The sequence below is a fragment of the Hyla sarda genome, chromosome 10 (genome assembly GCF_029499605.1).
Source record: "Hyla sarda isolate aHylSar1 chromosome 10, aHylSar1.hap1, whole genome shotgun sequence".
NCBI lineage: Eukaryota > Metazoa > Chordata > Amphibia > Anura > Hylidae > Hyla > Hyla sarda.
In genome coordinates this window covers 36353855-36372788 of record NC_079198.1, presented here as the reverse complement: position 1 = coordinate 36372788, position 18934 = coordinate 36353855, and the positions used below count along the sequence as shown (strand labels likewise).

Here is an 18934-nt window from a genome sequence, read left to right as displayed (position 1 = left end):
AAAAATAAAATAAAAAAAAAAAAACGAATATTCGTAATTACGAATATATAGCGCTATATTCGCGAAATTCGCGAATTCGCGAATATGCGATATTCGCGAATAATATTCGAATTGCGAATATTCGCGAGCAACACTAGTTAGGAGTTGGAGATAAGCTGAGGTACAGTGTGAAAAGTAGTAAGGAGAAGTCTGTGGTGATTTAGAGGAGGCCCTAGAAGAACTCAAAAGTCTACAGCCACACCATTTACAAGCACCCCATCGCACAGGTACAGTTTCAAGCCTGGTCATAAGCTAGAAGCTCCTGGAGAATATACAGTAGTCAGTCTAGAGTCAGTGTGGGATAATATCAGTTAAAAATCTAAAGCCTGCAAGTATAGAGTCCATAGCAGCCATCATTCTGTCAAGTAAAAGCTACTACAAATCCCAGCAAGGCAACAGGCTCCACAGGGTTACTCTGCACTTCCCATGCTCTGATCTGTACTGTAAAGGATATGACCATCATTCCTGCCTCAGTAAAAGATAGTTTTCTGTAACCCTGCATCTGTGGTCATTATTGTCCCCAGCACATGGCCCAGGAGAACTGTATAAACCTTGGAGCGGGATGGTTAACACTACCCTAGTGTCACAAACTGTGCATCACCCCAGTAGGACACCACAGTATTGGATGCAGAGACTAATGTGAATGTGGCAGAAGTGCTAAGTTGCCACAGTTCACACTGTGACATGACTACATAAGGTGATGGAGAAACAAAACTGTCCCACTTACTGTGCTGTTTAGAGGAGGTTCACACAAGTTAACAAACTATTAGCAAACTGGTGGACGGCTGTAGACCGTCCACCAGGAGGATTTCCTTCTATTATGTTTTTCAGGTTGGGAGAAATTAGTACAGATGTCGCGAATTGTTCGCCGGCGAACAGTTGCCAGTGAACTTAACATGTTCGCGTTCGCATCGTCGGGCGAACATATGTGAAGTTTGATTCGCCCCTATACTTTAACATTGCGGTAAACTTTGACCCTGTGAATCAGAGTCAGTAGACACATTACAGCCAATCAGCAGCAGTCCCTCCCTTCCAGACCCTCCTACCTCCTGCACGGACGCCATTTTACCTTCATTCGGCATGCTGCAGGCTTAGAAAGGGGAGGGACAGAGAAGCTGCTCCTGCTGTAATAGGGAAAGCGAAAGCTGGGTTGCTGCTAGGTGGTGTATTCAGGGTCCACTTTACTCCTAAAGCACTAGTCTAACATCTGCTTTAAGGACAGCACCCAAAAAAGCCCTTTTTAGGGCTCAAATATCAGTCCGTGTGTCTTGCAACAGCTGGAGGCACCCTGGTTGGGAGGGAACCATTGGTTAAAAGGGGTACTCCAGTGTAAAACTTAAAGGGGTTCTCCGGTGCTTAAACATTTTATCCCCTATCCAAAGGATAGGGGATAAGATGCCTGATCACGGGAGTCCCGCCACTGGGGACCCCCGGGATCATGCATGCGGCACCCCATTTGTAATCAGTCCCCGGAGCGTGTTCGCTCCGGGACTGATTACCGGCGCCTACAGGGCGGGCGGCGTGTGACGTCATGCCTGCGCCGGCGTGTGACGTCACGCTCCGCCCCTTAATGCAAGCCTACGGAAGGGGGCGTGATAGCTATCACGCCCCCGCCCGTAGGCTTGCATTGCGGGGTGGAGCGTGACGTCACACGCCGACGCATGCATGACGTCACATGCTGCCCGCCCTGTAGTCGCCCGTAATCAGACCCGGAGCAAACACGCTCTGGGGACTGATTACAAACGGGGTGCTGCGTGCATGATCCCGGCGGTCCCCAGCGGTGGGACTCCCGCGATCAGGCAGATGTTTAAGCACCGGAGAACCCCTTTAAGTTCCTTCAAGCAACTAACTACAGTATTAAAATGGCTATAAGTTCAGTCAGTGTGTCTTGCAACTGCTGGAGGTACCCTGGTTGGGGACCTCTGCTTAAAAGGGGAACTTCGCTGGTAACCTTTTTTGCTCATTGTCACACTAGTGCAAATCACATTTGGTGTGACAGTTGTTAAAAAAAAAAAAAACTTTTTTGGCTGTGAAATAAAACCGGTGCTGCCTAAAGGGGGGCTCTAACTATGTGCTGCCTAAAGGGGGCTCTATGTGCTGCCTAAAGGGAGGCTCTAACTATGCGCTGCCTAATATGGGGGAATCTATGTGCTGCCTAAAGGGGGGATCTAAATATGTGCTGCCTAAAGGGGGCTCTATGTGCTGCCTAAAGAGAGGCTCTAACTATGTGCTTCCTAATATGGGGGAATCTATGTGCTGCCTAAAGGGGGGCTCTATGTGCTGCCTAAAGGGGGGCTCTAACTATGTGCTGCCTAACATGGGGGAATCTATGTGCTGCCTAAAGGGGGGATCTAACTATTTGATGCCTAAAGGGGGGCTCTATGTGCTGCCTAAAGGGGGCTAAAGCACGTTATTCCAAAGAATTTAGGAATAATAGGTGATTTATGCCCTTTATGGATTAAAACCAGACTCTGCATCAACTATGTAATTTTCCATGGCAGTTTTGCCATGGATCCCCCTCCAGCACGTCACAGTCCAGGTATTAGTCCCCTTGAAACAACTTTTAAATCACTATTGTGGCCAGAAAGAGTCCCTGTGGGTTTTAAAATTCACCTGCCCATTGAAGTCAATGGCAGTTCGCCGGTTCGCCGGTTCGCGAACATTTGCGGAAGTTCGCGTTCGCCGTTCGCGAACCGAAAATTTTATGTTTGCGACATCACTAGAAATTAGTGCAAACTCTGTTAAGATATTACTCAGATTATAACTGATTGTCCACACCGTGAAAGCAAGGGGGTGCAGAGGGTGTTGTTGTACCCAGGCCCAGGAGCATGAGGGGCCCATTAGAGCTCTTTTTCATATATAAAGAGACCAGTACCATCAATAAAGCATTATAGTCCTGGGATATGGATTTTGCACTAGGCCCCTGCACAGTATAATCTGTCACAGTATATTCTTACCACAAGGTAACTGTTATATAAATATCTATTTATATATAAACGTGTTGTCCATTCTCATGCTTTTGCAAAATAAATTGCTTGTTATTTTAAAAGTCTGTTCCATGCCAGTTAATCTCTATTAGCCTGTCCCTACTGTGAGGAGAGCGCCGCTGATTGCACTACTTTACCGGGACATTGCTTCTTCCATTTCTTGGATTTTATCTGACTATCCTCACCAGCTGGATTCGGGCTGCACTCCTCTACATACCACTTACTGTGGAATCAAGCAAGCAGTGGTGTTGTGCTCATAGCGCAACACCAATAGGTGAGCAAACCTAGACATATTCTGCATCATTCCTTTTCCTTTAACAAGGTTAATTGCGCTTAGATGCGCATCGGTCTGTCTGTTTTTTAGTGTTTTCCATATTGCTATTTATAACTACTGTATTAAAGGAGATCTCCGGCACAAATTTACTTAACTACACAGGATAGGGGATAAGTAGCTGATCGTGGGGAGTCTGACCACTGGGACCCCCCATGATCCCTGGGACCGGACCTGGTTCTCAGTGAGGAGCACATGCTGTAGCCCACACACGCTCCTCACTGGGAGAGCTTGGGTCCCATCCCAGAGATCGCAGAAGGTCCCAGTGGTCTGACCCCCTGTGATCAGCTACTTATCCCCTATCCTGTGGATAAGGGATAAGTAATTTTTTGCTGGAGATCTCCTTTAATAAAATAATGGCATTATCTTTTCACATGTAGGAGAATCAATGGCATTTATTGGTTTCTTGTCACACATTAATAAATCAATGAAGTCCCAAAAACTGTGGAATTTTTCAACTTTAGAACTTTAATGTTAGCTAACACTGTAAAATTGGACATATTTAAAACATGAGCAGAAAACAGTAAAGCAACATTTTCTGAATATAACAATGAGCATACTGTACAATGCTGCTTAAAAAGAGTTTTCGGATTTGTGATGGTGGCATATCAGTGGAAGTCCAACCTCTATGACATTTACCAATTTAAGGGGCCACAACATTAGTTAGGCATTGCTTCCTCTTCACTGTTTAGCCTGTAGAGTGGCAACACGGCCAGGGGCCACCAATCCTTTGGAGGATAATGGCTGGGTAGAAAGCAGTTTTCTGCATAGTCAGGTGGCAGAAAGAACCAATGAGCATGGAAAACCCAGTGCTACACCAGATATGCAGCTCCTTCTGTCCTGTAAGTAGGATCCGCATCCATCACAAAGCACTGACATTGCTAGTTGTTTTTTTTTTAATCTTTTTTCTTTTTTTTCAGACATGGACCCACAGAAGCCACATGACAAATTGTAGTCCTCATTTTGTAAAGCATTGCAAAGGATTTGTAGGGCTTTTATGCTGAAAATGTCAATGGAAACAGAACAACAGTTGTCAAAACCAAAGCCTCTCAGTCAATGCTGTCTAGCTACTGGCCATAACTATAGACCACAAACAATATTATTGACAGCCAATAGCTAAAGAGCACTGACTAAAGGAGGGATCCGGATCAGACAACCACTACCGCCGACTCAGAACTGTGCAGCAGAGTTTGTTCTGACTAAGAGGTCATCTACCTGGAAAACAAAGGTAAAGGTACAGCATGTCATGCAGACAATATACGGTAGGTGTATTTTATTAAAAAAAAAAAAATATATATATATATATATATATATATATATATATATATTTTAAAAGCCTTGTAATGCTACGTGCTTTGACTTTAAAATTACTAGTTGAAGAATTGCAGTACAACTGAACAGAACATTCTGCCTTGCTTTGTACTTGTTTGTTTCAACACAGAATGGAATGGAAATAATGTTCTACATTGCAGTGTCCTTCTTTTTCTCTGACTTTTAGCACCCATTAGAGCATAATTCACATTCCATCCAAGGTTTGTTTAATTTGCCTTAGGACATACAGGAGCTTTGACCACAAAAAAATACCCTATAGGGGAAAATTAACATTTTTGTCCCAAAAAATTATAATATGACATATCAATCTCTATTATGTTGTTTTTGGTCAGACTATAGACTAATAAATCTAAAGACAAACAGTAAAAAACAAGAAAGTTTTACATTTTATTTATTTTTTTAATCATGTTTTTTTTAAGTTCATAGGGAGAATACAGTATATAACAATAGCAAGGATATGAAAAAAATGTATAAGAAGAAACAATGTATCATAGCTTTCTTATATGTGTTTTTTTTTGTTTTGTTTTTTTACTGTAGAAGCCATTTTTACAACTTTTTCTACCAAGATTGATGGATATATAGAGGGATATAGCTCTGTAGTTGGGCAGGAAGGAAAACTTAATAGTACAGTAGTATCACATTTACGTTGTTGAAATAATATAATACAGATACAGAGTGATGACTCAAGATGATGTCTGGAAATGCTGGTGACAGATTTTCTACATTAAAAGTAGTAAGGTCTATATCAAGTGAGGGCAAATGGGGCAGGTTACAGCAGGAAGAATATGAGTTTTTTTTTCTTCCATATTACGTTTTCCGGTGAAATTGTAGACAATATGCCTTAAGGGAAAAAAATAATTTCCAGGTGTCTACCAAGATATTCCTGAAGGACTATGATGGGACATATGACTGAGCTAATGTGGTTTAAGAACAAAACCCTTTTATCCTGCATGGCCAGGAGCACATTTTAGCCTTTTACAACAATGTCTGCCTGGACAGGTTGCCCGCTTGAAGACTTGGCTCCCGGAGTGCATGAATTTCATAGAAGAAAAAATAAGCCTTTCAATGAGACATCACAAAAATCTCATCATTCCCAATGACCAATTTTAATATGGCATCAATATTCCTAGAACAGATTGAATAAAATGATATTGACACCATGCTGTATAATAGCCCAAGGCAACAGAATCCATGTGGTGAGGCAAAATACCAAAGCTTATTTCATTCAAGGGTACAGGAGATAAATCTTGCATTAGCTAAAATTGATTTTAGAATTTCACAAAGCATCTGGAGGAAAAAAGGCAGAAGGGAATATCTTGTTAGCTGTGAAGATTACACTAGAAGGCTACTGTGCAAAAAGGTTCCTGTGCTGCCTGCAGAGTTTACATTGCTGTTTAATGGGTAGAGCAGATAAACCGAGAGGGTGCTGTGCAGCTTGTAAGATGTGTATTTAGAGGGGAAACAAGTAGAATAAAGGGGATAGGAAGTGATAGATAATCTTTTTATTTCCTTAGATAGTTGAGGTCAAGCAAGAAAAAAAAATCTTTCAAATAAAAATACCTCTGCAACTGTAAAATGCAACTAAAAAAAATATAACTTCAATGAATCTAAAACAATAACAATGTATAAAACCATGTTAATTAGCTTAGCCCCCTTGACAGCATAAACTTCAGTCCCTATAATATTCAGTAACAAATGATGTAATGCTTTCTATATTGCCAGTAAAGGGTTAAGCTGAGATTTTCTACTAGAGACTCATCCAAGCCTTGACCCACCCAGGAATCCCAACACATGATTTTTTTGCCGCTGGCAAGAGTAAATCCTGTTTTTTTTTTCCCTCCCAGCCAAATCTAGTCACAACACATTCACTGCAATAGCAGTGAAAGAATTACACAGAACACCCCACCCTCCCTCTACTGACAAACAGCTTTTGGTAAGTTAAAGAACGGCTTCTTAGGCTTCTATGGTCTCAGGGATTTATGGAGATTCAGTGTTTGAAGCGTTTCCTTTATTCACATAGAAAGGGCGTTGCTGGGTCTGTTGGAAGTAAACAAGCCATAGATGTTAATAACTTTAATCATTTTGTGAAGGCTAAAATAGATTAAACCAAAGCTATATGCATATATAATAGCCAATGTAGCCAAGTTATTCCATATTCACTATTGTGTTGTAGTATAATTAATAATTATATTGTTATAGCACAAAGACCTGGCTGACACTCACTAGACTGACCTGGATGACTGGACTATCAGATTATGTTCACATGGTGGAATAGCTGCATGGAAAATGTCATTGCAATGCATTTTTTGTGGAATCGGCAGAAAGAATAGACATGTCTTCTCTTTCTGCGGATGCCAAAATCAGAATTTCAGTGGCAGAAACATCTGGCATGGAAATTCATGATCAGTGCAGCAGAAACCCATTAAAATCAATGGTGTGTAATGTTCTTGCGTAATTCTGTGGAATTTCACATGAAAATAGACGGTGTGAACATAGCCTAAGGCTATACTCAAGCACAGAGTACTTTGGGGCTTTTTTGTGTTTCTTTTTTTTTTTTTTCCTTTGCTTTAAAATGACTGACGGTGTGGGCACATAGCATAAGAATGAGGAAGATTCTTAGAAAATACCTTGATTAAAAAAAATTCTGTCATCCAGATCTCAATGGTGCACACCCATAGGGCCTGCAAATACACTGCTCTATAAGGCTAGCTTTCCACAGTACTTTTTTTTTTTTCTTGCATTTTTTGGGAAAACCAAACTGTGGAAACCCAGCTGTAAACTGGATGAAGGAATAATAGTAATGCAGGACTATTATTGGCCCTTAGGCTAAGTTTCCAAAATGTAGGGAAACATTAGTAAATATTTTGGGAAAATACCTGTCAGGAATCAAAACCCACAAAGTAAACTACACTCCACTCTTAGTAAATAAACCCCATAATCTTTATTTCAATACATAACAATACAAAAATGGATAGCCCTAAGATAAAAAATACCCACCCTTAAAACCACATACACCCCAAAACAAAACGACAGAGGAGAACCCTCATAGGATATACCATTAGGGTACGTTCCCACACGGCGTATTTTGCTGCGTATTTGCTGCGTATTTTCCTACCCATTGACTTCAACAGAGAAAATAAAATACGCAGCAGCAAATACGCCGTGTGGGAATGTACCCTAATACAAAATAAACACAACTCAATCACAAATGAATATCAAATCAATATCAATATCAAAAAATGCTTTTAAAGTGCTAAAGAGTCAGTACAATACCTAATTGTGACATATTGGTATTCGGGGGTGCTCCTCTGTCACCTTGACAGATGTTTCTGGAAAATCCCTTTCTTAAGAGGTGCAGGGAATATGCTATTATGTTCCATTGTAATGCGCATGGCGCCGATTGCCCACGCTGGCCAGGCAGCGTCACAGATGTGATGTGCGCTGGTCTGTGATGCTGCCCAGAACTCGGTCAGCGTGGGTAATCAGCGCCATGCGCCATAGGATGGAACGTAATATTTAAGGCAGGCAGTAGCATACTCCCCGCACCTCTTGAGAAAGGGATTTTCCCGAAACACGTGTCGAGGTGACAGAGGAGTATTGTACTGACTCTTTTGCACTATATTTAAAAGCATTTTTTGATATTGATGTGATATTTATTTGTGATTGAGTTGTGTGTATTTTGTATTATGGTATATCCTATGAGGGTTCCCCTCTGTCGTTTTGTTTTGGGGTGTATGTGGTTTTAACTTTTAACGGTGGGTATTTTTGTATTGTCATGTATAGAAATAAAGATTATGGGGAGATTTGTCAAAACCTGTCCAGAGGAAAGTTCCTGAGTTGCCCATAGCAACCAATCAGATCGCTTCTTTCATTTTTGACAAGGCCTCTGCAAAATGAAAGAAGCAATCTGGTTGGTTGCTATGGGCAACTCGACAACTTTTTCTCTGGACAGGTTTTAATAAATTCTCCCCTATGTGTTTGATTTTGGAGTGGCCAATCATTTTGTCTGTGGTTAATAATGAATACAACTTGGTGGTTAGTGAGTGGAGGTTGTCAGGTTTGTCAGGTTTGTCTGGAGCTACCATTCAACATACTTCCAGAGGAATGAAGAAGAACAAGATTTGATATATTAGTTGTTAAAAGGGTACTCCGGAGGAAAACTTTTTTTTTTTTTTATCAACTGGTGCCAGAAAGTTAAACAGATTTGTACTTCTATTAAGAGATCTTAATCATTCCAGTACTTATTAGTATCTGTATACTACAGAGCAAATTCTTTTATTTTTGGATTTATTTTCTGTCATCAACACAGTGCTCTCTGCTGACACCTCTGTCCATGTCAGGAACTGTCCAAAGCAGGAGAAAATCCCCATAGCAAGAGGTGTCAGCAGAGAGCACTGTTTGTGAAAGAAAAGAAATCTAAAAGAAAATAATTTCTTCTGTAGTATACAGACGCTAATAAGTAATGGAAGGATTAAGATTTTTTAATAGAAGTCATTTACAAATCTGTTTAACTTTCTGGTACAAGTTGTTTAAAAAAAAAAAAGTTTTCCACTGGAGTACCCCTTTAAGGGCTGCACTTTACCAAATATACCATAACTTCTAGGATATAAGAAAACACAGTCACCTGCTCACTTAGAACTGATTAAATATTAATAGTAAAAAATAAAATAAAAAAAAAGACTATAAGAAATCAGAACATACCAGCAGACTTTGCTTGGATGATTTCCAGGTCTGTGGCAGAGCTTTTGCTGGCTGGTGTCTCGTCATCATTGGGTACACTAAAAAGAGATATATTTGAAAATCAGCATTAATATGTTAGTAAAAAGGGTTAGTTCAATGTACTGGATCCATTATGCCATCATAGAAGTCATAGAAAATGATTTAGGTATTATGGAACCAAGCTTTCCTACTAGGAACAAAGGGGGAGATTTATCAAATAAGGGGTTCAATTGCCCACAGCAACCAATTAGATCACTTCTTTCATTTCTCAGAGGCCTTTTTTTTTTTTTTTTTTTTTTTTAATTAAAGAAGTGATCTGATTGGTTGCTATGGGCAACTGGTTCATTTTTCCTCTGGACAGGTTTTGATAAATCTCCCCCACACATCTTATTTAATTTATATCCCATTTTAAGTGGATAGCTCTGATGATAGGATGTGACCGTGTGTAACAGTCTTTTTATACAGGTGGTTATCAGGTAGATGAGCGTCCCGTGTAAAAGCGCCAAAGATATTGAACAAGAAGACGCCTGTTCAATGGATAATAACATCTTTTGTTCAGCCATTTAAATCATCTTTATCAGCTGCACATCGCTCAGTGTAAACAGGTAAATAAGAATTTACGGGCCGAATTAAAAGGGTACTCTGGTGGAAAACTTTTTTTTTTTAAATCAACTGGTGCCAGAAAGTTAAACAGATTTGTAAATTACTTCTATTAAAAACAGTACTTCTATTAAAAACAGTAATTAGTTGCTGAATACTGCAGAGGAAATTATTTTCCTTGGAACACAGAGCTCTCTGCTGAATCACGAGCACAGTGCTCTCTGCCGACACCTCTGTCCAGAGTAAGAGAAAATCCCCATAGCAAAAATATGCTGCTCTGGACAGTTCCTAAAATGGACAGAGATGTCAGCAGAGAGCACTGTGGTCATGATGTCAGCAGAGAGCACTGTGTTCAAAAAGAAAAGAATTTCCTCTGTAGTATTCAGCAGCTAGTAAGTACTGGAAGGATTAAGATTTTTAATAGAAGTACTTTACAAATCTGTTTTTAACTTTCTGTTGATTTAAAAAAAAAATAATAATAATTCCACCGGAGTACCCCTTTAATGATCCCTGGATTATTCGTAAGGCAAAACCTTTGACTGATTGAACCCTGTGAAGGCTCCCTAAACAAGCATCAATCATTGAGATCAGAACCTCTTATTATGCCCCTGTTTGTCCATGTAAAAGGACCTTAATCTGTTAATAATAATAAGTTTAATAATTATCTGTTATTAAAAGAAGTTCTACATAAGCAAATCCAACTGTCGAACTTTAACTAGGAAAACAATGTGTAATACGTCTGAAGAAATAAAATACCATTACCATTCATGTTATAGAGGTTGTTGTCTTGCTGAGTGGTGGACTCTGTGGTCGTTGCAGTGGATGAAAACTGGTAGGAAGGTACTTGGTTGGTGCCTAAAACAAGTAAAATAAAGGATCTAAATAATTTACATACATCTGTGGCTAGGACAGTTTCCAGCAGGTTAGTATTTTATTTAAAATGTCATTATGAGGTAAAATCATATCCACATAATGGAAAGCATATGTGAAGCGGGAGCAAACGTAACGATTTCACCACCACAACCTGAGGTGAGGAATGACGTACATGAAGGCCCTCGGGTCATAGACTAATCAGACTCTGAGTAATCAAGTGGAAAATACAGGAATGATTCAGATAGAGGGATTAGAGATAGACAATTTAGAAGGTAAACGCAAACATCATAGATTTTCTAGAAAGACGAAACAAGTCGTACTCCAGTGTCCCAGTAATAAAGGTTATGTGATTGTTACAAAAAAAAAAAACTGAATATCTTTGCGTTAATGCCTGCCTCTAGATCTTTGTTTCCCATAGACACCCAGTGTTTTCTAGTTATGGTTGCAATGTATAATATTCCTATGCTCTTAACAAACGTCTGACAAGTCATAGTGAATTAGTGAACAGAAGTTGAGTGAGCTGATCCGACCTCCCATCTCTCATTCCTAATGATCACAACGCTCCGATTACTGCCTGATTTGCCATTCATAGTTTTCTTTAACTATATGAGGGTATTGACATAAACAGCCTCTGGTATGGCTATGGACATACCGTTTTGCCAAAAATATTTGTGGTTTTCCAATTATTGGTAATCTGTTTTGGAAAGGTTAAAAATGTCTGTCTGACATGGCTTTCTACAGTTTTCAATATCTGTGTATTCTTTGCAGGTAGTTTGTGGTAAAACTGCCTATCCAGTCAGTGTTTGTCCACATTATGGCCACTACATTTGCCTGTAGCCTAAATAGTAAAAAGTGAAGTAATAAGATAAAGACAAATGTAATAAAGATGATTAATGCTGCTTCTATAAGAGGCTCCATATTCACATGACACTTTATATATATATATATATATATATATATATTCTTCTTCCTTATCTACAATGAACAAGGCTTAAATACTCAGAACCACACTGAGGATTAAACAGAAAAGAAGCCTTTGGAAATAAGTTCCTCGCTGTTTTCTTCACCAAGCCTACACTTGTCTTCACAGCAGTATTCAAAAGTAAGAGTAGTGAAAAAAATTGAAATTCATGTCACCAGATAAAAAAATAGGTATCAAAGTAAAGTCTTCGGTAGATGTGTGTTTAAGCCTGCTGTAAAACATTCAACGACTGATGTTATATTTATCACTGTCAGGCTGGATCAGTATTTAACACATATAAAATATTAATGATGACATCAGACAGCTGCTCCTGACATTAGTTGGATCCTAATATTACAAAATAACAAATATATTTGCCACCTACCTTTCTACAGTCAAGGCCTGTTAAACCATAAAGGCTATGTAAAGGGTTGTGAGTGGCCCTCTCCCTGTCCTTAGAACTGCTAAGCCAAATGTTCTATTTTTTTTTTTTTTATTGTTGCCCAATAATATGTGAATTTTTTTTCAAGAGTATAGTCACACGTGCCATGTTTTGCTGCATATTTGCTGCTGTGTATTTGCTGCTGCATATTATTCTACCAACTGAAGTCCATGGGTAGCAAAATCAGCTGCAGAAAATACACAGCACAATGCGGCACATTTGACTCTGCCCTAAACCATTTTATTTAGTTAGGTTATGTGTTTTGTCCAGATTTGGGGCCTGTGCCTTACAGGATCACCTTGTTGGCAGTCTCATTGTTACCTGCCTTGCTTTGGCAATGAGAATTCTGTCCCTGGTGGCCATTTTGGTGTATACCTTCTTCATAGTTCGAAACTGGTTGCTCAGGAGTCCTGTTGACAGCAAATGGTTTGTGTCATGTAGCTGTAAACAGCAACAGCCACTAGAGGGAGTTGGAGAGGCATATAAAATGCCTTGTTTCGGGTGCTATTAGGAGGTATTCAGTCAGCAGTAAGTCAAGGATGAGGGTGTGTCAGAAACCATGGGAATTTGGGTGTGACCAGCTCCTGAAGGACTGAGCCTGAGGGAGGCAGATGCCCTGTATAGCCATGCAGGACTTCAACAGAAGGTTGAAGACAACTAGGGTCGGTGACCTGGGTAATCTTAAGTGGGAAAAAGAAATTCCTTGAAAAAATACCTGATCTTTAGCTCAAGAGATAAATTAAGGGTGAGATAATTATATTTTCCTCGAAAAATCTGTGTATACTGCCAGGTACAGGTACCAATAAATGTATCTTATCATGGAAGAGCAGCACATTGTAAACTGCCTTGTCAGGGTCTGCAGACTGTATATCTAAAGCCCTCAATCTCATGGGCAGACAGCAATGGCCTGCTGCTCCATTAAACAAAAAAATTAGTTAGGGTGCCATTCTACGCAACACCCTTAGTAGACATGTAGACTCGCTTGGAGCTCGTGGATCCAAAGGGGTGGCTGCCTCAGCGTCCTTGACTGTCACCTACAGGTGACGGTGTGATAAGGAGAAAGGCAAAAAGGATAAAAAAAAAATGGACGTTCTGCATGACGCCTTCCTCAATGACAAGCTTGCCAAAGTTTGATAAACAAAAATGACAATTTATTGGTTAAAAATGCAACTTCAGAAGTTTCGAACCCAGACCGGGTTTTTCATCAGGCAGTAGGTGTTACATACATAAAACGTGCCAACATAAATGTACAGACATTCAAATGCTGCCGGGTCACATAGGACATAAAACCTAAAACATAATTCGCTATTGCTAAAAATAGCACAAAATAAGTTAAAACCATTATATATAGAAAGATAGCTTTTTCACAGCGCTGGAGATCCCTAGTAGGGAACCCACTTTATTGCGCATAGTTGAACTATAGTTATCCGGAGTAGGTTCACTTCCATAGAGATCCGCATCTCTTTTCGTGTTATTTATAGTGTTGCAAACCCCCGTGGAGGAGCCACTAGTATTAATAAAATCTCCCCGTGGTTTCTGGCGGGGAGTTCACTCTGATGTAGATCGGCGCCCGGTTTATATATTCTGAGGTTGGTAACCTATATGGAAGTTCGGCATAAGATTGTTCATTGTATAACATAGTTTTATCTTAAGAATGAAATTAAAGGGGTACTCCGGTGAAAACCTTTTTTTTTTTTTTTTTTTTTTTTTTAAATCAACTGGTGCCAGAAAGTTAAACAGATTTGTAAATTACTTCTATTGAAAAATCTTAATCCTTCCAGTAAATTTATTTTCTGTCTGACCACAATGCTCTCTGCTGACACCTCTGTATGTCTCAAGAACTGTCAAGAGCTGGAGCAAATCCTCATAGCAAACCTCTCCTGCTCTGGAGAGTTCCCGACATGGACAGAGGTGTCAGCAGAGAGCACTGTGTTCAGACAGAAAATACGGTAAGTGTAAAAAGAAAAGAACTTCCTGTGGAGTGTACAGAAGATAAGTACTGGAAGGGTTCCGATTTTTTAATAGAAGTAATTTCCAAATTTCTTTCTGGCACCAGTTGATTAAAAAAATAAAATAATAAAAAAAAAAAAATTTTCACTAGAGTACCCCTTTAATCTTGAGCTTAGTAGCGCTGGAGACCTTTATTTAGCAGCCCAAGTTTCAGTGCATGTAATACAGAGGCTTAGCAAAACCATATTTTTAGTGGACATGGTGCATCTATCTGTATGATACTAAGTGTCAATATTGATTGTCTCTAGTTTTCCAGTTTGGATTAGTATGAACCTGAGGTGAGTTAGCTACGGGGCAGAACCCCTATAATGGAGCCCACTCAGGGATGCGTTCACACGCTAGTAACTAGCAGCGGATTTTCCGCTGTGGGAAATCCGCTGCGAGTTACGCTACCATTCATTTGAATGGGTCTGCGGACAGTCCGCAAATCTGACACTATTGCGGACAGTCCGCAAATCTGACACTATTGCGAACTATCTAGCGTAACTCGCAGCGGATTTCCCACAGCGGAAAATCCGCTGCTAATTACTAGCGTGTGAACGCACCCTTTAAGCGCATGTTGTTTCTGTAGCTGGCTTAATTCTCTATGGTGAGGGGGTCAATATCAGAAAAATTTTTATTCTGATAGTAGAACATTGCAATTGTTTATATCATTCGACATTGATATGAATAGTTAGGATATAATTTCTTATTATATTATGACGGAGCAGTTTTCAGGGCGATCGTGGAGCACAGTAAATGGTAAATACATATGTATGGATATTCCTCAGTGTTATGATGTAACGGTAAATTTTTACTATTATGTCGTGAGGTTGTGTATCGCACAGTTGTAGAATGTTACAGTATTTAGGGGGAGGGACTCTACTAGTTGTCATTAATATTTTATATGCTCATGATAATAAAACATGTATGTACTTTTATTATTAGGCTGGCATGTATATCGATTATTCTGAGGGACATATTATAGTGTTATGAGAACCATATGTATTGTGTAGGCCATATCAGGAGGATATGGTTGGCATATTTGAACATGTAATGGAATAGGTGGTCATAGGGCCATCCTTGTTCCGACATAGAGGTGAGCATTAGGCATGTAACAATGAAAGCAGATGTAGAAGATGGCCAGCATATAGAGATTCATTTCACTGTTTAGATGCTAGTCTCTACAATTTCATTCAGGCCTCGGGGGGAGACTGTACTGAGCTTGAACATTCAGTAAACCTCACACATTTTTAGTAGTTCAAAACAGTTGGAGTTGTTTTCTGTGATATGGTGAATTGGGGTGACTCTGATAGGATCTATGTCAGTAGGATGGGTTGTGGAACAGTGTCTCGATAGTCCTGGAGCAGAAACTTTTTCTTAATATTTTGTCTGTGCTTATTTATTCTACAGTGCAGTGGTTGGATAGTTCTCCCTATATACTGGAGACCACAGTTACAGTCTATGAGATAAATGACATATGACGACTGACAGGTAAGTCTATGTTTCAGTTGAAATTTCTCTTTTGTTGTATATGACATGATCTCGGTGACATTATGTTTAATTTCCTTACAGCATTTGCACTGTTTCAATCCACATTTGAAGATTCCTAGAGGTAAGTCATCTTCTTTGTTCCTTTGTTTATGCTGCCGGATTTGGCTCTGGGCCAAAAGATTCTGGAGAGTGGGAGCTCTCCAGAATGTAATCTGTGGACGGTTGGGGATCTTCCCTTCAAGTGTATATCATTCAGTAGTATGTGCCAATTTTTCTTTAGGACTTCCCATAGCTGCTGAAGGTGGTGACAAAGTATTTATTAATTTTTTTGTACCTGTTCCTCCAAATTATCCTTTCTTTTAGCTTTGGTTGGGTTCAGACATTCTTTTTGAGACTTCTTCTGCACTTGCTGGAATGCCTGTTTTATAATAATCTTTGGATATTTATTTTCTTTAAAGCGGTTCTCCAGGATGTCCTATGTGTGACCCGGCAGTATTTGAATGTCTGTACATTTAAGTTGGCGCGTTTTATGTATGTAACACCCACTGCCTGAAACTTCTGAAGTTGCATTTTTTTACCAATAAATTGCCATGTTTGTTTATCAAACTTTGGCAAGTTTGTCATTGAGGAAGGCACCATCCAGAATGTCCTTTTTTAAAAAATCCTTTTTGCTTTTATTCTACAGATCATAGGGGCCCAGCAGTTAGGCCCAGGCTATCTCGCACTTCTCCCCTATCATGTGGCTAGGGGATAAGCTACCCCTTTAAAATAGAATCTCTGGCATAATTTTTTACTCCATCAATATCTTCTTCATATTAAAAAGACACAAAAAGGAAAAGTGTTGTATCTAGCAGCTGTTGCAGTGACTGTTCTGTGTTTTGCACCTGTTGAGCATCTGTACCTCTCTATATGACATGCGATAAAAAGGAAATTTTGGTTTGTGCATCAGAGCTGGGTTTGTAAAATGTTCACTTGCTATCTTATAATTGGATCAAAAGTTGGGGGCGGTTATGACTGCAGTGCTCAGATCTTCCTTTGACATTAAACACAACTGTCGGTAGGATGGGGTACAGTGGAGTTTTACATAGGAGTCTCTGTGGTTACCTATAATGACTTAGAAATGCAGACATTTGAATAGTTCAGCTATGGTCCCTATGATAATTCTGATTTACGAGTGGTAGGTAGTATTTTTACTTACATACAATGACAGGTCTAATATATATTCTGGTAATTTCTGGTAATTTTGTTTTACAGAGAAGTGCTGACATGCGTACTGACATGTCCAAAGAGTATATCTAAACCTATTTCTTCTTTGGTGGTTTTGCACATTAAGTTTTTTGTTTTGTTTTTTAGAATGGAACAGTGACACACATGCCTGACCACCACTCCATGCAAACTTTATTGCTGCGGTCATCCGGCAGGAAAAAAAATCAATCAGGTCTACAAGGACCTACTTTTGCAATACCATATTGTCCAGTAACATACTTATAAATCTGAGTCCATGCACATTATAGAAATTTGAAGCAGAAAAAATCTCCTTGGCATCCCATGGCTTTCAATGGGAATCCTCTGTACAGTGCACACTACAGAATTTAAGCAGCTAAGGAACCTTTCCTCTACTGAAATTCACCTATCAAAGAATAAACATTTTCATTCTTTTGGCAGCATACAGAGCGGAATGGGGATTAGCAATGTCTACCTGGTTATAGAACCAACTAAATTCAGTTGATGGTGTTTGGCAGATGCTAACTGTGCCTGGGACCCTAACTGTGCCTTCTATCTAAAGTATTTGTTTGCTGTCCTTAAAAAGGATCTCTAAGCAGCTCTGTACATTCTTATTGTGATTTGACGGTAGGAACAATTGCACTGTTCTTCGACTAACAAAATGTTATTATGCATCTCTCACATATTAATGCTGATTTTCATGCATTAGGTTTAAACACAAATTACAAGCCTTGAAATTTAGAATTAAAGCAGAAAAGTAACAAAAGTGATCACCGCTAGAGAAGGGAGTCTGAAAAGTAAAGCAATCAGCCAAGTGCACTCGGTCATCACAAGAGACATACCCCCACCCTATCCATAGATTATTCCCGCTATAATCTATGGTGTCAGTAACAGGGATTACATTTGCTCAAACCAGTCTGAATACCTTTCTGAGAAAAGGTTGCGGCTGAGTAGCTGGGAGTGTCCTCTTGGTGCGTAAGGGGAGAATGGTCGAACATCCTGTAGGATCCTATAAGAAGAGGTGCTATCCTTTCAGAAATAGTCTACAGAATAATGTTGCTAAGGTGTTACCTAATACATTAGTAGGGTTCTTCAGATTGTGTTATGCATTGTTTTCATAACTGTACGTGAATTTACAAGTCATATCTATATGTATATATACTAGTTTGCAACACAAGCAACAAAACTGTCTACATTATAAGCAGATTTTAACAAAGTAAATGCACATTACACTGTGCCATGCAGTAACCGTGGACATTGTGAGGAATTATATAATGGTAACATTTTACTGTTATTTATTGTGTTCACAATAAACTGTAATCAAACATACTTATTGAAATAAAAAATGCAATTAGATCCATTCATGTCTTTCAATGATTCCTTAAAATTTGTAGCATTTTATGGAAAATTCAGTTATTTTCTGGAAATTTCAATGTCAGATCTGTAAAGTCCAACAAGCTTTTTCATATCTCACTTAATTTAATTGTTCTTATTTTACTATTATCCATTCCTACACCACATATTGACATTGAAATCTTTTAGGGTAGGATCAGGAATGTAATTGTGTTGACAGATAAAATGGCTTACAGAGATAAGTTTTTACTTCTCTAATGAGTTTTATGCTTTGGACACTTTTTGTTAGAAGGGCCCTTCAATAATAAGTACTCCACAGGTTTTCCCACTGCTAGGACCCCTAGAGATGTGCTATAATCTGTAATTTTTTGTCTCTCGGTTTTGTTACAGGGAACCTATGATCACTTACATGCTGTCCGAACCATAAGTCATTGGGGTGGTCCCTGGCTAATTCTTTCTGTTCCACTGGCCTTGGTTAATAGAACTCTCTCTGTTTGGGTATAGGGAGATATCTATCAATGAAGGTCGTCAGGACAGGCAGAAGCCCCCAGGGACCTCTTTGATGACCTGTGGATAAGGCAACATGAAAG

General features: G+C 39.4%; 1 protein-coding gene and 1 long non-coding RNA gene across 2 annotated transcripts in view; one reads left to right on the top strand and one right to left on the bottom strand.

Annotated features, from left to right (window-relative positions):
• Window positions 1-5197: 5197 nt before the first annotated feature.
• Window positions 5198-18934, bottom strand: part of TRIM29 (tripartite motif containing 29) — a 58671-nt gene continuing 44934 nt past the window's right edge. Inside the window, exons 8-11 of the mRNA XM_056542349.1 lie at window positions 17917-18000; window positions 10771-10863; window positions 9391-9467; window positions 5198-6726 (exon numbers count right to left, since the gene is read on the bottom strand). Of these exons, the coding sequence (XP_056398324.1) occupies window positions 6667-6726; window positions 9391-9467; window positions 10771-10863; window positions 17917-18000 (314 nt within the window). The 3' untranslated portion in view covers window positions 5198-6666. The remainder of the gene's footprint in view (window positions 6727-9390; window positions 9468-10770; window positions 10864-17916; window positions 18001-18934) is intronic.
• LOC130293542 (uncharacterized) lies at window positions 6571-18664 on the top strand. Its single transcript, XR_008848245.1, has 4 exons — window positions 6571-6622; window positions 15687-15767; window positions 15849-15888; window positions 17121-18664. It is a non-coding gene; the product is annotated as an uncharacterized LOC130293542 (long non-coding RNA).